This window comes from Alnus glutinosa, chromosome 3 (genome assembly GCF_958979055.1).
Source record: "Alnus glutinosa chromosome 3, dhAlnGlut1.1, whole genome shotgun sequence".
NCBI lineage: Eukaryota > Viridiplantae > Streptophyta > Magnoliopsida > Fagales > Betulaceae > Alnus > Alnus glutinosa.
Window position 1 is genome coordinate 15159975 of NC_084888.1, and position 18927 is coordinate 15178901.

Consider the following 18927-nt stretch of genomic DNA (forward strand, 5'->3'; position numbering starts at 1 on the left):
CTCGACGGAGATGAGAACTTGAAATTGATAGTCGAGACAACGGAATGCCGGAAAGGCAGAATCTCACAAGCCTAAGGCAGCACACAGCAATGCCAAAACAAAAAAGATGTGTTTTTCACACACTGAAGGACACATTGTTTTATAAGAAAATTCCTATTGTCAAAAATTTGTGCCAATTTCAATCTCACAGAAAAGAAGAGAAAGTTTGAAGTATCTCCCAAAGAAGATACAATAAATAAACTGATAATTTAACGGAAACAAATGTCAAAGCAAAAGGCCTAAAAGCTAATTTGCACGCTCAACCTTCTGCTATTCTGCTTACTAATGAAATAACAGTGCATTTTTTAACACAAAAATGGTAAGAGGGTACTTGGGTACCATTCATACCGGTAATTAATGCACAGACTCATTAGATTATGTTTCCTCGTTGTTCAGACAGGATTGTGAATGAGGTGTCAAGGTTCATCTCAGTGAGAGGACTTCCTTCTCTTTCGAGATTTGGGTGGCTTCCTTTTTGTAGATTGCTCTTTAGCAAGACTATCCTCATTTAACAAATGCTCATATTCTTCAAGACTTGCAAACGGGGATGCTGCAGCCTTTCCACCAGATTTCCTTTTTCCTTTTGTTTGTTCAAACATCTCATCCTCGTCGTCAATACCACCATCATCTGCATCACCTGTATCAATATCATCATCTTCTTCATCACTCGGATCATCAGCAACAGCCATATCAATATCAAAATCTTCTCCCTCGACAGTATCTGAGGGGGCATCCGTTTCTGCATCACTGACATTACCAACCAAGTCTTCGTCATCCTCATTGGCAACTTGGTCCAAATCATCATAATCATAGTCACCATCTGCTTCAATGGAAACATTAGTGGAGTCCAACATATTCTCAATTTCTTCATTATCACTCTCATCACCACCATCCACACCATACAAGTCTTCCCCAGACTCTTCCTCAGCTGCTTTCTTCTTTTTCTTCTTTGGTTTCTTTGAAGAATTCATTTTATTCACATAAAACTTGTGGAAGACCAGATCTTCGGGAGGTACATCAATTTCAGCCAACGAGAGAATCTCTGGCCCAATTAAAAGGTTGTTCATGTCAAGCTGGGAAAATAAAAGTTGGTCAGCAACACAATCAATTGGCTTGATAGTTTGTCACTATTTACTAAAACTGATTCCATCAGTCAAGAGCAAGATACAAGAACTTCCCGTTAGGGAAGGGGAAGAAAAGACTTCTAAAGCAAAAGAGTTAGTGGTCTAGAAAGTTCAGCATGGAAGCTAACCTTCCTGGAAGGTTCAATTTGAGAACCACCATGCCATGTGCTTGGCTTTGATTTCTTCTCCATGAGCTTGTCTAGAAAAGCAGTTAGTGATAGGTCATGCAGTGGGTTTCCGTTGTAGACAATGTTGGCCCCAGAAAGAAGGGTCTTAGCCATGGTAGCGACTGATGGATGCACATGAGAAGCAAGTACCACCAGCTCCCACCAGCTTATTCGATCCGCATTACTGAAAAGTGCATAAAAAAATTAAAGAAGAGACAAAAGAATCAACATAACATTGGATATGCAGTAAAGCAAAATGTCCAGGAGAAAAATGATAACACAACCCAAAAAGGTTGTTCCTGCAGCAGAATTGATCGATCTTCCTCAATGATCAAAATGACTTCTATGCAATAACTAGATTGGTGGTATAATTTGCATAGTTTGCGGAAACCATTTATGATCTGGGTTTCTGTCGAGAGTATTGATGTTGTCTTTCATTGCCCATGTAAAATGTGTTTCGAGCAGTGGAAAGTGGGAACCATCTAAAATAAGCTAGAATAGATGACTGACCAATAAGAGGGCTCTCTATGCTGCGGATTGTACCCTCCAGGCAGCAAAGACTTCTTAGAAGATGCTTGAGGTTGCTGCTCATTATGATCAGATACAGTCATGGATTCTCCAAGATCTTTTGAATCATTTCTCATAAGCAATTCCTCTGCTTCATCTGAAACATCATCTTCAGAATTAGAAGGTGGAGATTCATCTTCATCTTCTGAAGATTCATTGTCAGACTCGGCAGCATCACTGCTGTGAACCAGCCTGCCATCATTTTCTTCTTTCTTTGATGTAGTGCTTAATTCATTGTTAGTTTCTTCAACAACATCTTCAAAATGTTCAAGTTCTTCATCAATTGACTCATTCTGAAGCACCATGTTCCTGCATGGTGATAGAACTCTTAATTGAAAAAAAAAAAAAATATATATATATATATATATATTATATGGGGAACAAGCCAGTTCACAAAAACCTGTCTTACCATAATGGTGGCCTAGCTTTAAAAACTTCAGAGAGGAGAAAAAGGCACCCACAGGCATATTGAGGCGGCTGCTGAAGTGCAACCTGTTGATGCATTTGCATATGTAACCTTTGTCAAAGTGCAGGACAAGCAAAGCCATATATCCTTAATTGACAGACACAATACCCGCTTCTCTCAAGTATATTATAATTTGAGACTATTACTAAAAGCTCAAAAATATGCAAGGAAAGACTAATCCCCTGCTTTGTAACTATAAATATGTCTTCATCTTCCTTCTTGGCATCAAAAGAGCATTAATGAATGCAATTTAAAGGGCAAATTTGAGGTTTATATTGCTGTGGTACTTTACCACAGGAAGTAGATAAGAACTATCCATCTAGATTGCTTTGTTTAACATCTGCTAAAAACGGGTCCAAGCAGAGCAAGAATGCAATTCATTACTAACCTGCAGCACACGCTTTGCAAAGGCAGCTACACGCTTCAAATTTACATCACTTTTCATTGCTCTGAGAAGAAGTCCAATAAACATTTCTGCCTGAAAAACAAGCCCGCTAAAGATGAAAAATAGAATAAAAACAAGAGAGCACGTCAACATAGCAGCACACTAAAGGACCACTCTACCCTTGCTAATGCTATGGCACAAGTCAGTTCGGAAGAATGATGGCAATATATTAAGATCCATATGGTAATGTTAACATCATTAGTGGATCATTCATGACAATTTAGGCATCTAAGAAGCTAAGAGATTGTCTGCCACATTGTCAAGTAATTGAATCTCATTAAGAAAGCGCAGAGGGGCGCAACCTTAAGACACAGTAAGTATACAAGAGAAACTCCTAATCAAGAGAAAAAGATGAAAACAAGTTCAAAAAACCTGCAAAACTAGAAAAGAGCAAGCTATGATATAAAGTGTTGAACATAATCCTTCTCATCTCTATCACCAAAGTCTCTACATCTTCAAAACTCCTACCATTCCGCTTTCTCTAAAGGCACCACATTAAACACAATAGAGCCAACCTCCATACTTCTATAATATTGCCACGCTCTATCCGACCTCCTCAACTCACCAACAAATCTCTCACCCTCTAGGCATAACCCAATCAACACCAACCATATTAAGGATAGAGCTCCTAAATCTCTTGCTACTTCACCATGAATCAGAATATGATGAATAACTCCCCAGTCATCTTTGGGATAAGAGAAACAAAAGTTGCATTAAAACTCTTCTCAAACTCTCATCAACTATGAAACTCCTTAAAAACTGCCAGGAAGTCCTCTTTCATTACCTTCCAATACTTCAAAAAAAAAAAAAAAAAAAAAAGCCATAGAGAAACCACCCTGCCCCAAAGCCTTGTCACCATTCATATCCCTCACCACCTTACACACTTCTTACTCCTCAAATTCTCTTTCCAACCAATTACTCTCATCTGCATCAATGGAAAGGAACGAGAGGCTATCCACCTTTGGTTGCCAACTAAACTATTCCAAATACAACCGATTGTAAAATTGCATTATATGCTCCTTTCTTTCTGTAGAGTCAAAAGACTTGGACCCATTGATAACTAAAGAATCCACCGAGTTAAATCTTTTTTTTTTTTTTTTTTGATAGGTAATAAGTAGGTCTTATTAAAAGCGTAAGGCGCCCCTCAATACACCGGCAGTATACAAGAGAACGCACCTAGCTAGAAAGAGAAAAACGAACAAGAAATTCATCAAAGGTAAACGACAACGGTGACACAAAAGCCACCGTCCAAAGATACAAAGTATGAAAAAAAGAAGCTAAAATTTCCTCCAATGATCTCTCCAAGTCCTCAAAACACCTATCATTTCTTTCCTTCCAAACACACCAGAGAATGCATGTTGGCACCATCTTCCAGATAACAGCACTCCTTTGCCTCCCAGCCGTCCACCAACACTCAAACAAGTCAAGGACTCTTAGAGGCATAACCCAAGACAGCCCAAAACGAGAAAAAATAGCACTCCACATAGCGTATGCAACATCGCAGTGAAGGAGAAGGTGATCCACTGATTCCCCGCTTCTCTTACACATGCAACATCTATCCACCACAATGATATGCCTCTTCCTGAGGTTATCCCCCGTTAGGATCTTGCCTAGAGCCGCACCGAGTTAAATCTTCCATCCAGTGAAAAAAAAAAAGAAAAGTATTTTTATCCCCCTCTCAGCCACAAGACCCTTGATTTCTAACTCCAACTCACTTGTACGAGAAGAATAACTCTCTCCAATTCCTTATACATATATTCCTTCCTCCTCTTTTCATCATCCGTTAAACTTGGCACTCTGCAATAAAATCCAGCTCCTGAATACCGTCCAAAAGATCCTTCTTTTTCTTCCTTACATTACCAAAAACCTCTTTATTTCATTTCTTCAAATCTACTTTCAATGCTTTCAGCTTACTTGCCAATATATAACTAGGCGACCCTTGAAAACTATAGGACAGCCACCGTGTTTTCACCTACTCTACAAACCCCTCTGATTTTAGCCACATATTTTCAAACTTGAAATACCTACTACCCCCACCTGACACACCACAATCCAACATCAATGGAAATGATCTAACAAAATTCTTGAAAGTCTCCTCTCTGAGACACCAGGAAAATGTTCTCATTCCAGTGATCTAGCCTGCAAGTTTCGATTCTTAGACCAAGTAAAATTCCCACGTACAAGCTGGATCTCCAAGAGGCCCTACATAAAATGAAATCAGAAAAATCCACCATAGCTAGTGAATGTCTAGAGTCACCTGATCTTTCGCTTGGAAACCGAACATTAAAATCGCCTGCCCCCAATACACCACGGCAATTCCCACAAACTCATAGCACCGACCAATTCATCCCAAAGATATCTCCTTACTCCATCATCATTTGGACCATACACCCCCACAAACACCCAAACAAAATTATCCACGACATTCCTAAAAGAACATGCTATTGAGAAATTCCCCACACAATCCTCAATCTTCTCCACCACCTGCCTATCCCACATTAACAAAATCCCACTTGAAGCCCCTCTGTTGGCAACCCTATAAACTATGAATCACCTCCCCATAAATATACTCCAATTTTGTCTCTAATAAACATCAATGTCAACCTTCCAATCTTCGAGAAGCCCTCTAATCCTCAGCCTTTTATCCTTCTCATTCAACCCTCTTACATTCCATGATACTATCCTAGGTTTCATAACAAACAATTGGAACCCCTCCCCTTTTCATTTCCCTTTATTAGAATGCCTTCCCTTCTTATCATAATTAACTGAACAATCCAATCTTTTTAACTCATGGTTACCTTTAATCCTTGGCTTAAAACTAAATTCGGATGCGGCACCCACAAAATTCTGTCGTCTACTAGCCTCGATTACAGAGAATAACGCCATTAATTGATCCTCAAAACTATCACATGACAACCCTACTACATGAGAAAAAAATCTTCACCCTTTCAACCACCGAATCTGATGACAACAAATTTGGGACACCCTGTTCTTCAACCACAGCAAGCGAATGAACTATTATTGGTTCACTTCACTTGACCTCCTCCCCATAAACATTCACCACTGCCAAATAAGGATTATTCATATCCCACACAAGGCTTACAAATCGTTATTCGACTCAACTCCATTCAACTCATATTACTGCACCTGCAGAGTATCTGACCCTCTATACTTCCTTCTCCCTGCTCATTCTCCAATGGTACCAAAGCAGTTCCAGAAACCCTACTTATCCAAAGCCTTCTAACCCTCTCTATCATCTAACACCCGAGGCATACTCTGTCCACCTCACCTAGCTTTCTCCACAAAACAGTAATCTTCCTTCTGACTGATGAATATCCTGATAGCAGCCCCTCTTTTAAACACCCATTCAAACAACTCCCTGACCCATCCTCACATTCCACTCAAAGGACTCCCCTCAAACAAAGATACACTCAACTGACTACTTACCTCCACGTTACCAACACTCTCTACATACCGGAGATGATCCCACACCTTCTACCACCGCCGATGTCGTCTTCTATGTCATAATCACCCTTGTTGGAGCACCCACACCTTCTTCTGCCTTGTCTAAACAAGACCCAGATGTTTCAAATACTTTTTCCAACTTTTCCTGAACACTACCCACCCTTACTGATGTTTTCCCCCTTTCATCTTCCTTATTCGAACAAAGGCTAACATTATCAGCAAGTTTCGCCGCCTTCAACTGCTCATTCACCAACCTAACTCCATCATCACAACCCTCCTGGACTCCTAGATTCGCTGCAACTTGTCTTAGTTCAGCTGGACTAGCCTCCTTCTGAACAGACTTGCTCAACCCAGCACCCAAAACCGGCCCGTTTTCCTTCACTTTCCAAAACACATCTCTGTTTGTTTGACCTGCTTTTGGTAAACAGCCTCCATCTTCCTAGCCAGCCCTTCACCATTCTTCGATGAGCTTGGGGCTTCCACATGGATATTGGTATTGGACAACCCAACATTAGTATCCCCTTTCCTCCCAATTCTTTTTCCCTCGAGCCCATTCAACTAGTTAAAACTAAAACCCATTTCCTTTCTTAAAATGCACGGGCCCACCTCCTTTTGCCCCCCTCCATCGTGCCAAATATCTTGCAACTTGGGCTTAACCTTTAATGCGTCGGGCTCAAGCCCAACTTGAATATGAACCGCTTCCATTTTAATTAGCAATTTGTCCACTTCGTTTTTAATTGAAAGCATATCTTTTTAACATTGCTGAAATCAAGGAAATTTTCCTTGTCCATCAAAGGAAATGTCATAAGATCTTCGGTTAATGTCATAAGATCTTTGTTCCCACAACCATTCATCTTCCTCAATGTTCAATTCTTCTCATTACCCAAACTGTCCCTGCTCAAAATTTCTATTTTTTTGTCTCATGTCCTTTCCCTACCAGAGCCTCTACAAACGTCCACCTGCCATCCTCCACCAATACGTCACTGATGGAACATCACCATAGATTTTCTCGTTCCTGCTTCCAACATTTCCAGAAGGCTCAAAAAAACTTGCCACCTTCCTCAACTACGCAGCACAACCAGCCAAACCTCTTCCTTCTCTGCCCTCCAGAATGACTATGAAGCTTCTTCGCCTGCCTACTCTGTACTCCAATAATTCCAAAAACCTTCCATGGCCATTCGCAAGCCTCTGTGCAACATATATTTTACTCTCATACTTAACGGAGTTATAAAACTCTTTCAGCTCCGTCCCTCTAATCAAATCCTCCACCGTCGACCCCAACCACAACACTTGGCTTGCCCAACATCACCGCTCTAAACGTTCCTGTGCTCCATTCAGCAAAACTAATGCCTCTGAACCTTGCTTCAGATCGAATCTTGAACGCTTTGGATTCGACATAGAAAAAAACCCAAATAACCATTGTAACCAACACAGCAAAGCTAATGCAAACCAACAATTTCCTCGTCTGAAACACTTCCTCACGCGCACATGCCCCGCCTACCAACACCAGAGCATGATCTCACACAAATTCTCTAATTTTCCTTGTCCATCTCCCATTCATGACACTACTTCCATTATTTTACCATGAAAAACTAATGAAGAAAGTATCTTCTAAAGGGAAACGAAATTGATGATTCATAAACCACAAAATTTTGGCGGCTTGATGGTGGCTACATGGATAAAAGGAATATAGACTTCAAATTTGCTACATATCTAGAAAGGTTTTTTTTTTTGTTTTTTTTTTATTTATTTATTTAAGTAAAAAACCAAGGCTACATATCTAGAAAGTGATGCGATAATCTGAAGATTCCAACATCAGCAGCCAAAGAATCCACATCCCCGGACGGATTGGCCATGTGAAAAGTTTAAATAAACTTTACAGAACTGAAAATCACATTATTCAAATTCGAACAGGAAATTGTGAGGAACTAGTGAGCAGAGTCTCCCCTTCTAGGAACGAATATGATAAAGGAGTCCTTTTTCCAAGCTTTCCTTGCCCACATATTTTTTGTCTCTTTTTCCTCTCCCGGCAAGTGTAGGTGCCCGCATTGAGAAACTACAACGAGACTTTTTATGGGGAGGGATTGGTGATGAGTTCAAATATCACTTGGTGAGTTGGTCTAAGGTTTGTAACCCAATTTCAGAAGGCGGGCTAGATATCAAAAATTTGATGATGTTCAACCGGGCTCTGATAGGCAAATGGTTGTGGCATTATGGGATTGAGAGGGAGCTTGGTGGAGAATTGTGGTGGATTCCAAGTTTGGCAGTTTATGGGGAGGCTGGTGCTCCTTAGCTTGTAGGTGCCTTTAGGGTGGGGTTGTGGAAGAACATCAGGAAAGGGTGGGAGAAATTCTTACGCCTTTTCTAGATTTGAGGTGGGAGATGGGGCTATGACCAAATTTTGGCATGATATGTGGTGTGGGATTCAATTCTTAATGAAGCTTTTCCTATTTTATTTGGAATTGCTCATGCGAATGACGCTTTTGTTGCGGATAATTTGGAGCTCTTGGGTGGTTCTAATCAGTGGAGCTCGAGCTTTTTTAGAGAAGTGCATGACTAAGAAGTGAATGTCTTTGCTTCTTTTTTCCAGGTGTTGTACTCAGTCAATGTAAGAAGAGGTAGTGAAGATAGGTTGTGATGGGTCTCCTCCAAAAAAGGCTTGTTCAAGGTCGGGTCTTTCTTTAGCTCTCTGGCTTTGCTTTGTGGGGAGTCACTTTCCTTGGAAGAGTGTGTGGCGGACTCAGGCTCCTACGCGGCAGCTTATTTTGCTTGGTCAGCGGCTCTAGGTAAGATCCTTACAATGGACAACCTCAGAAAGATGCATGTTATTTTAGTGGATAGATGTTACATGTGCAAGCGAAACGAGGAATCGGTGGATCATCTTCTTCTTCACTGCAATGTGGCTTACGCTCTGTGTAGTGCTCTCTTTACTCGTTTTGGGTTGTCTTGGGTTATGCCTAGGAGAGTCATTGACTTGTTTGCTTGTTGGTAGACATCTGGAAGGCTAAGGAGTGCTGCGATTTGGAAGATGGTGCCGACATGCCTTCTTTGGTGTATTTGTAAGAAAAAAAAATAATAGTTGTCTCGAGAATTTGGAGAGGTCATTGGCGGATATTTTAGCTTCTTTTTTTCATACTTTATATCTTTGGATGGTGGCTTTTATGTTCCCTTTGTCGCTTAGCTTTGGCAATTTCTTGTTCGTTTTTCACTTTCTAGTTAAGTGCTTTCTCTTGTATACTTTTGGTATACTTAAGGGGCGCTTTACGCTTTTAATAAGACTAGTTTATTACTTATAAAAAAAAAGGTTGCCTTACTATGGTGAAACTTTTAACTTAGGGTTCTCTCTCTCTTATTTAGGGAAAAATGGTAGGCATCCATATACAAAAAAACCTCCATTACTTAAACAGCCACATAGAGAGGACGACGAGGAGAATAACCCTACACTAGATAGATAGAAGATCATGCTTATGAACTCTTAGAAATGGAATATGAATTGTGTATGTGCAATCAAAGAAAATTGAACCATGTCAACAATACTCCATTATTGATGTAAGACTTTCACATATGTCATACAGCAAAAGGAACCAAACAATAAAACAACCCAAATTTACTTGCCTTCGAAGAATTCAGAGCAGCTGGAAGTCGAAGTTTGTCGTACAAGGCACGGTAAAACCGGTCACTAACAATCTGATTCTTAGAAGAGATCTTATCAAGAAGCATTAGTGCTTGAACTCCTACATTGAAATTCTTCGAATGAACCTGCATGGTGAAAGCTTTATATTGATATCCAAGCATATGATAAAGGCACTGTTGGGCAATGAACGGCCATATGACATTATAAAACAAAGTTTGCTCTCACCCTTATTGCAATAAATTGACATCAAACATTACACTTACCAATTTGAAGAGCATTGATGTTTGGACCTCAATAATGTCATCAGCCTCATTGCTCAAGACAAAAGGAAATGCTCTATTAACTCCCTGTGTGGATGGAAGAGAGGAAAAGCAGAAGAAATTAGTAAAGATTCAGAGCAAGCTTTTTAAAAAAAGCCCGAAAATTAAAGCATATCTACAACTATTGGGAAAGCTAGCAAAAATATCCTATATAGAGTAACTTTGACATAAAATAAATAAGCATTTATACTGACAGTTAGAAGAGCCGATAGAAGTCGAGAATCCAATTCAACATGAGTTTCAGATGAACTTTTTACTTTCCTATCCTTCTGAGAACCGTAAACTTTTTCATTTAGTGCATTTCCACTTTTATCTTTCTTTTGATCAGCATCGGCCTCGGTACTCAGAACCTGAAATTGTGAATCGTAAATATTAGGTTCTTCTAGCATTCTCATCAAGTCAGAAGGATGCCCCAATATTGAAGTAAAGGAACTAGGTATCTAACAAAAAATCCTTAGTAAGAGATGGTCTCTTGATATACATCTTTATAATTACAATAATAAGGATGAAAGTGTATAGAGAATGTGTAAATTTAATTTAAATGTTAAAGGAGACAGGTATTATAAATTATACAAACCAACGATGAATACCTTGAAAAGTGCAAAATATACATCTATTAAACGTTTTGCCACCTTTGGTCCATCCCCATTATGACTCAGTCGAATTTGGCTTAAAAAGTTAACCTACATTTGCACAAGACAGATCAATAAGATTCAAAACAAATGAAAATGAACAGGGGGCAGTATATGATCAGGAAAAAAAGTTAACCAAAAAAATAGATAAGGATAATTGGGGTGGTATGGAAGTTGAGTTACAAACCATTTAGTGGAAAAACTGAAATCCAGGTTATTGGAACCAATTGCAATATTTTTACAGAGGCAGTTTCGGTAAATAAAAACAAATGGCAGACAACAAGAAATACTATGCTCTCTGCTCATACTTGATGTGTATGATAAAGAAAAAATAATTAAGAAAGAATAGGGATAGTATATTGAAGTTAAAGCTCAGAACTACCTAGGTGAGTAGAGTCAGCAAAACAAATGTGCGGAGGCAAATTCAGTACAGAAAGACAAATGGCAGAAAAAGATTCCCATTAGACACACATTCTTATAGGAGAAATGCTATGGGTACACAGAAAATAACAAAGGGAAGCTTACAAACTGACGTGGCACGTCAGTTTTTTTTTTTTTTTTTTATTTAAAAAAAAAAAAAAAAAAAAGAACACGCTTAATGGCTGGTGGGGACTTTTCCATCCGACCCAAAAAAGAAAGGAATGGCAAAACCCTGTTGCATCTCAAAAGAGTTTTAGATAACGAGAAGAAAGAAAGAAAGAGAGTAGATGAGTGGGCCAGGAGCACTAGATTTCTTCTACAGAGAGGCTCAACACCTTGGCTATGTCGCTAGCTCCGCCTTCAAGGTACTTTTTTGTTCCCTTACGCCTTCCTTTCCCACTTCATTTTACTAAGTCTCTCTCTTTCTCTGTGTGTGAAACAGCTGCTTCAGATGCAGAGGCAATAAAAACTTATTACACCTGGTTCATTCGTTCTTTAACTTGGCTACGCCCCTGGTGCCTGGCTTCAGGTATTAAACTGGAAACTGTTTCATGGGTTCTGATGGGCATCTTTGTTTTTTTGCTTTTGATCTTTCTTTCTTTTTTTCTTTTCTTTTTTTTTTTTCCTTTTCTTTTTTTTTTAATTATTATTATGGGTTTCATGGTGTTATGGCTTTATTTTCTAGTTGCAGGTGGCTCGTCAGAGTTCGGGTCCGCTCAAAAATGGTTCACCTGCCCCACTCATTTACTCTCTTTCTTCCTTTCTTTCTTCTCGCAATCTAAAACTCTTTCGAGGTTCAACAAGGTTTTGCCATTCCTTCTTTCTTTTGGGGGTTGAATAAAAAAGTCCTAATGTGTTGAGCGTGTGTAAACTTCCCTTCGTAATTCTATAGGTATGTGTAGAACAAGAGTTGAAAAATGTGCCGAACTAATCTGGTACACAAGATTGTATGAGATTTAACTCTTGAAAGCTGATCCTAGAAACCATGGATTTGGTGCAACGAATGCAAAGAGCTCCACCAAATCCCTTACCCCAGTGCTGACCGCAATGGCCATTGGATTGCTGTCAGAACAGTGCTAGTATATAAGACTGCACCATAAAATTGCTTATAAAATCGAAAACATTATGAAGCCTACTAGCCAAATATACAGGAAAACCTATGTTTCAAACTACGCTACAAGTTTGCTCCAAAGTACATGGTAGAGATTCAAAATTATCAGCAGTATAAATGAAGGGGCATACAGAATGGTACTTGGCTCGTAACCCTAAATGCGGCCGAAAGAGGAAAGAATCCACCTCGTCAATCACCACAACCTGTAAAAAGGTCACAAATTAGATGAAACCACATCCAGAATAGAACCCATGAATCTTAGTAAGTGCACCCGAAAAGCCAGAAAGTTTATTTTCAATAAGTGGTCTTTTCTTTTTCCAATTCTGGTGTCCGGGGGAGGAGGGAAGTAGGGTTCCTAATGACAAATGGACCATGTAACAATATGACACATCTTACCATATTTGACATATGACCTGGGTACAAACTTGTGCTCACAACTTAGAATGAAATGTCCAATACTCCAACTCTTGTGAAGTTTAAGTTTGTATGTGTTATTGGTTAAACACATAAGCCTTCACATCATACATAAAGCAAACAATTAGAAGTAACTACACTAGATACTCATACCTTCATATTGGGATGGTCAGACAGAAGGTTTGCCAAGTGAAAGTCAGCATTGGATGCACCCTTGTTTTCAGGATCTCCCAGCTGTAAGTAATCCAGTAATTGAAGTAGACAAGAAACCAGGTTAAAAAGTTGCAGAAACTTCTATTGATTAGCGTCAAAAAGGAAATAATTCAATATATGATGTTTCCAACTCTTACTTTGTTAACTAACGCAGAGAGCAACCTCCGCTCTTGCTCTGATTTATTCTTCAGCAGCGTATACATCGTCTGAAAAATATGCCTTAGATGTTACCATCAACTTTAGCTAAACATCAACATTATAGAATCTAAGTTCTAATCCACAATTTTTATTAGATTTTAATCTCTCACACATACTACTTACGACTCCCAAACCTATCATTATTCGATTTCAGTTTTATGCCCTTCAATGTCATATATAGTGAATCAAAAGTACCTAACATTAAAGATTATTCAGCAAGTTAAATAGCTGTCAGAATTCTTAAAACCACACTTCCAAGTTACAAAAATACCTATGGAAAGTGTTTTGAAGAGGAGAAATTATTCAGTAAGTTAAATAGCTGTCAGAATTCTTAAAACCACACTTCCAAGTTACAAAAATACCTATGGAAAGTGCTTTGAAGAGGAGAAAAAATATAATCAGAAAAAGCTTTTCAGTTGGTGATCTTTAAAGGTGATTAATAAATGCTTGTGAGCAAGCACAATGGATAGTCACAGGAAGACAAGAAAAACACAGCTAAGAGCAGATAATAAATGACTGGACTAACCTTCAATGCCTTATGTTTCAGTGCAGGCAACATATCTCTTGATGCTTCCTCAAGTGCAAAAACAAAATTTTCATACCTGCAAAAAATTGTTTATTCATGTAGAACAAGAAGCAGTGCTCATTTAATAAAACAGATATAACCAATACCTCTGCTTCAAGCATTCCTCCCAATACCAGAAAAGTAAAAGGGAATAACCATCCTTCGTCTCAGGAAGATTATCTACTGGTCGCTGCAAGAGGGTCTTCAACTTACAATCAGGTAGTAAACTGGTAAAAGAAAATATTAGAGAAAAACCAGTGCAGCAAAGAAGCATGCGATTCACAAATATGCAAAGTAAACAGTTATTGAATGAGAATTATAACACAAACAGAATTATTGAAGCCAATGAAATTCTAGACTGAAAGTGGACCAGCTTCTTATTACCAGATCATTTGGCATGATGCATGCCAAGGCTAGGAATGGAGAACTTCTCACAAACTAAATTGACCATTAAACTAATGAGACTCTAAAGTAATAGTGAGAGAGCGAGGTGTTAAAGCACACAGACTCTTATCAAAGAGTCCGAGCACTAACGGTCTCTTATCCTCAACTGAAGATAAGAGATAACTTCTAGTTTTGACTTGTAAACAAACCGGTAAGACTTAGAGTAGACAAAAAAGGTCCTTTCACCAACAAGAGAGTAGGGAGAGGGAGTGGAGGTGAGGGAGGGTAGCAGCTGATATAGGCCGTGTTTAAGAGGACCCTGATGGAGGATGGACCTGGTTTGGCAGTCCTTGATAACAAAAAAGGAAGAGTGAAACTCAAAAAACACAGAATTATCTTGAGCAAATTTACTGACAGAGAGCAGATTTTTGCAAATGGACGGAACATGAAGTAAAATTTTAAGAATGAAGGAACGATTTGGACAAGATATATGGGCAGAACCTATATGGTTTATAGACAAACCTGTACCGTTTCCCACACAAATCTGGTCAAGACCTGTGTATGCATCTGAGGAGATGGTGAGGTTGTTCAAGTCATGAGTGAGGTGGTGAGTGGCTCCTAAATCCGGGTACCAGCTCTCATCAGTAGGTAGATTGGGAGAGGAATAAAAGGCCTGCAGTGGAGATTGAGATTCATTCTGAGAAGCTTGATCAAAGCGTTGGTAACAAGTGCTGGCATAATGACCAAGTTTGTTGCAAATCTAGCAGAGGAGTCTAGATGAACTAGCACCATGAAAATGCTAACCACGGCCACGTCGACCAGAGGAGGAACCACAACCACCAGGGAAGGGATTGCGGTAGCCTCGGCCATTGGATAAACCACGACCACGACCACGGGCAGCATTGAAGCTGCGGTCACGCTGGCCAAAGTGGTTAGGATTTCGAGCAGTAACATGGGCAACAGCATTGGAGAGATCCGTGGTGGCCATTTGCTGCTCGAGTCGCATCTCATGAGCTAGGAGTAGGCCGTAAATATCATCACGAGAGATGGGGTCGACCCGAGTGGTGACAGAGGTAACCAGGGGATCAAACTCAGAGCCAAGACCAGCCAGCAAGAAAGACACAGCCTCAAAATCATTGAGGGGTTGGCCACAAGCAGCAAGGGTGTCATTGAAATTTTTCAGTTTATGAAAGTAATCAGTTACAGATGAATTACCTTTCTTCAGGGTGGCTAGCTGAAAATGCACCTGCATGATGCGAGTATGCGCTTGGGAAGCAAACATATTCCCCAAGGATTCCCATAGTGCACAAGAAGTGGTGCAGCCAACAGCATGGGATACATAAGAATCGGATAAAGTCGAGACCAGGACGTTGATGATAAGTTGGTATTTTTGATACCCAGAGAGGTAATCCGGGTTGGCAATCATGGCAGGAGAGCCAAGAGCAGTAGTGGGATTGACAATCAAATGAGCAGGGGCAGGAATCATGCAGTCAATGAAACCATAAACATCTTGACCACGAAGATACGCCAAAAGATGAAATTGCCAGGCCATATAGTTGTCTTTGGCTAGTTTGATAGAGGGAGAGTGGTTCATGTGCGGAATATTAAAAATAGGAGTGGGTTGAGCAGAGGTGGAATCAACAGTAGCACTGGATTCGGCCATTGAATCAGAGAAGGAAAAATAAGAAGAGACATTTAGTCTTGTAGGGGCTCTGATACCATAAACAATTTCTATCTGAATTGTTGTTCAACCGTGTTCTTCACTGGTTGCTTGTACTTGTATATATAGAGAATAGATTACAAGAGTTTTAGAAAGAGTTTACAGAGATTGAAATACACTATAGGATAAGAATAATTCAAATCTATTCTACTCTAAACAGATACAACCGGTTAGAGTTCTACTCTAAGTCTAACCGGTTTGTTTACAATTCAAAACTAAAAGTTATCTCTTATCTTCAATTGAGGGTAAGAGACCGTTAGTACTTGGACTCTTTGATAAGAGTTTGTGTGCTTTAACTAACACACACACACACAAACACACACAGAAATGAGTAATATGGGTACAATTAAAAGATACTAAACACTGATCAAAGTGGCTACCACAGGCAGATGCTACCAATCTAGGACACACTTCAAACGATTCCTCTGCCTCAAGAGGGCATTAAGCAACTACAACTGGTTAGTCATTTCCCATGTTATTAGATGTCATGAAAATACACAGAGAGAGAGAGAGAGAGAGAGAGAGAGAGAGAGAGAGAACCTTGAAATAAACAGTTCTTTCAGTGCTTCAAAACCTGTCAATGCATGGCGCTTCCCAACTTTTGATGCTACCATTCCTGCAACAAATAATCCGTTCCATTATAAGCCAACCCAGTCACTGAACATAGTAAGGCCAATAATAGAACTAATGCACATCCAACATTCTTGAAAAACAAGAAGCATTCAGATGCATAGTGTTTGACCCAATTAGCTCACATTTTCTGGTTTCATCATAGTTTTTTAAGCCACAGTAAAATGCAATATATGACAATGCCAGCAAACTAGGGTTATTATTCCTGTTGCCCATTAGCAGATGTATTCATAATGATAACAATGAACGAGTCAAGAATCCATATTGAAGTAGCATCTTGAGTTAGGTCATGGAAAAACTGAGATCTTAACAGTCATCTAACAGTGCTTTCACTAACAAAGATTCCATGGATAGAAGGATATATCTTTTAGGAAGTGTTTCGATTAAAGCTAACCATAATGGTAATTGACTACCAACCTGAGAAACACGTATCTTTACAAAAATTGATTAGAAACCAATAAACACTACTCTCTGGCATCCCAATCCCAGTATATATGAAAGAAACAACAAGCAAGGACTAGTGCGAACATTTCATAACCCTTTCCTAGATTCATCAATCACTAGACAAAGTTATAATTCACTTCACTTCTGTCTTATTGGGGACATTCTTCACAACTTCAAAATATTACTGTTGAATAAATTTTATAAGCCTACGAACCTTCTCATTCTTGTTCACAAGGTAAATCAAACCTTCCTTCACCACAATTTAATAATTTTCCCCCTCTATTTTTAGAAAATATAATTATTTATCAAGATAACAAAAAATGAACTTGTAGAAGAAACAAACTAAGCTAAACACCCTTTTGCTTCAATTTCTATAGAATCACCACGTTTCAGCATCAAGACTAAATTTAGACAAACAGGCATTACATTTCAAACTAACAACTTAAAACCTGCAATTCAAATGTACAGATCATAAATTGCAAATTTTTCATTTCCAAAGAGCAAATTTACCCAAAAGCGCATCGAGTGACCGCAAGTTGGCAATGGGATTATCCCCCACCATAACCGAAAAAGCCGACACCTTATCTGTCGCAGTACCAGACCTTTGAGTGGTCAACAACATTTTAATATCCCCACTCTGCCCTCTCGATGCCTCGTAATCCTTTGCATACTGCACCATCAACCGCTCCCCAAGCTCCCTCTTCTTCTCCACCACAGCCTTCCATTGCTCCACATTCCTCAACTCCACTCTCTTCCCCTCTCCAACCACTTTTGCTTCCAATTCCGCTGCATCCACGTACCACACTCCTAACCCGCTAGCTTTCATCAGTGGCAGCTTTGGTAAATTCTTGAATTTGTCAAAACTCTTTTGCTTATCGTTACTATCCAATGCAAGTAGAGGTGGTTTAGGCTTGGGTTTCTCATTGTTGTTCAAGCTCTGGTCTTTTGGCTTCTGGGTATTCTTATTTCTATCATTGGAACTGAAATTCTGGGTCCTTGGCTTCTGGTTCCGCTTGGAGTTTGGTTTTTCAAACCCCCTAGGCTTGGATTTTTCATTGTTTTCGATGGTCTTGTCGGTGTTTTGGGTCTTTGGCTTTTGGGGTTTTGTTGGTTTTGGTTTGAGACGACCTCTTTTGCGAAAATCGGAATCGTTGAATCCAGAGTAAGAAGAAGATGGAAGAGAGGAGGAGAGGCCGAGAGAGGAAGCGAATGAGGCAACGTCGGATCTTAGAGTGTCTACATCTTCTGGGGTTTTCGAAGGTTTATTCTTCGATGACGAAACAGTCATTGTTGTATATGAAGCTCTGAGATAGATTGACAGGGTTTAAGGTTTTGAGCGGAGGGATGGACGAGGTGAGAAAGCAGGATATTTGTTGAAGAGTAGGGTTTATGGTGTAGGAGGAGCTAAAGGAAAATAATAATAATAATAATAATTAAAAAAACAAAAACAAAAAAACAAAACAAAAACAAAAACGAGAGAGAAAAAGTTACTCTCGTGTGATGGGGACGGGCGTTCGTCGGTGGTGCCGAGCGTTCGTTGGCAGCGGGATGGCGATTGGTGGGCACAGTGTGAGGGAGGAAAAACGTTGCGTGGGGTGGTAAGGGAGGATGCGGCGGCGTTACTGGTGGACGGCGGCTGTTGGGGCTAATGAAATTTTTTTTTTTTTGTCTGAAACGGTGAAACCCTTCGCGCAGGTTTCGTTTTTAATAAGAGAGAAATACGGCTACCTGGCCAGTTTTAGTGCCCGTTTAGGACTGCTTATTCGCATAAATAATATGTGATTTTAAAAGAAATTGAAAATCGTAGGAGTTTGGAGATTGCGATTTAAAATCGCATTTTCTAAAATCGTAAAAAAAATCACGATTTTTGGCAGCAGGATAGTAGGTACTTAATTGAAAAGTGTGAATTTAATCATAAACCACGATTTCGCATAGCAATTATTTGGCGCTATAGTTACCAAAATTTTTA

The 18927-nt window shown here is 39.5% G+C and overlaps 1 protein-coding gene across 1 annotated transcript; it reads right to left on the reverse strand.

Moving 5' to 3' along the window:
• Positions 1 to 204: 204 nt before the first annotated feature.
• Positions 205 to 18653, reverse strand: LOC133862444 (protein SLOW WALKER 2). The gene is made up of 16 exons (XM_062298259.1): positions 17469 to 18653; positions 16425 to 16500; positions 13888 to 14007; positions 13742 to 13817; positions 13155 to 13223; positions 12958 to 13038; positions 12522 to 12593; positions 10818 to 10910; positions 10422 to 10577; positions 10171 to 10254; positions 9885 to 10032; positions 2752 to 2837; positions 2307 to 2389; positions 1841 to 2206; positions 1292 to 1514; positions 205 to 1112 (listed from the first exon to the last, which is right to left on the reverse strand). Exons 1-16 carry the CDS (start codon positions 18244 to 18246, stop codon positions 468 to 470), a joined length of 3156 nt encoding a protein of 1051 aa, XP_062154243.1. The 5' UTR covers positions 18247 to 18653; the 3' UTR covers positions 205 to 467.
• Between the last annotated feature and the right edge of the window lie 274 nt (positions 18654 to 18927).

Coding starts and splice junctions, on each gene's coding strand:
- LOC133862444 (XM_062298259.1), bottom strand. CDS start 18,246: ATGACTGTTTCGTCATCGAAGAATAAACCTTCGAAAACCCCAGAAGAT. Junction 13,224..13,741: donor TGAAACATAAGGCATTGAAG/GTTAGTCCAGTC, acceptor CATATTTTTCAG/ACGATGTATACGCTGCTGAA. Junction 10,255..10,421: donor TTCTATCGGCTCTTCTAACT/GTCAGTATAAAT, acceptor CCATCCACACAG/GGAGTTAATAGAGCATTTCC.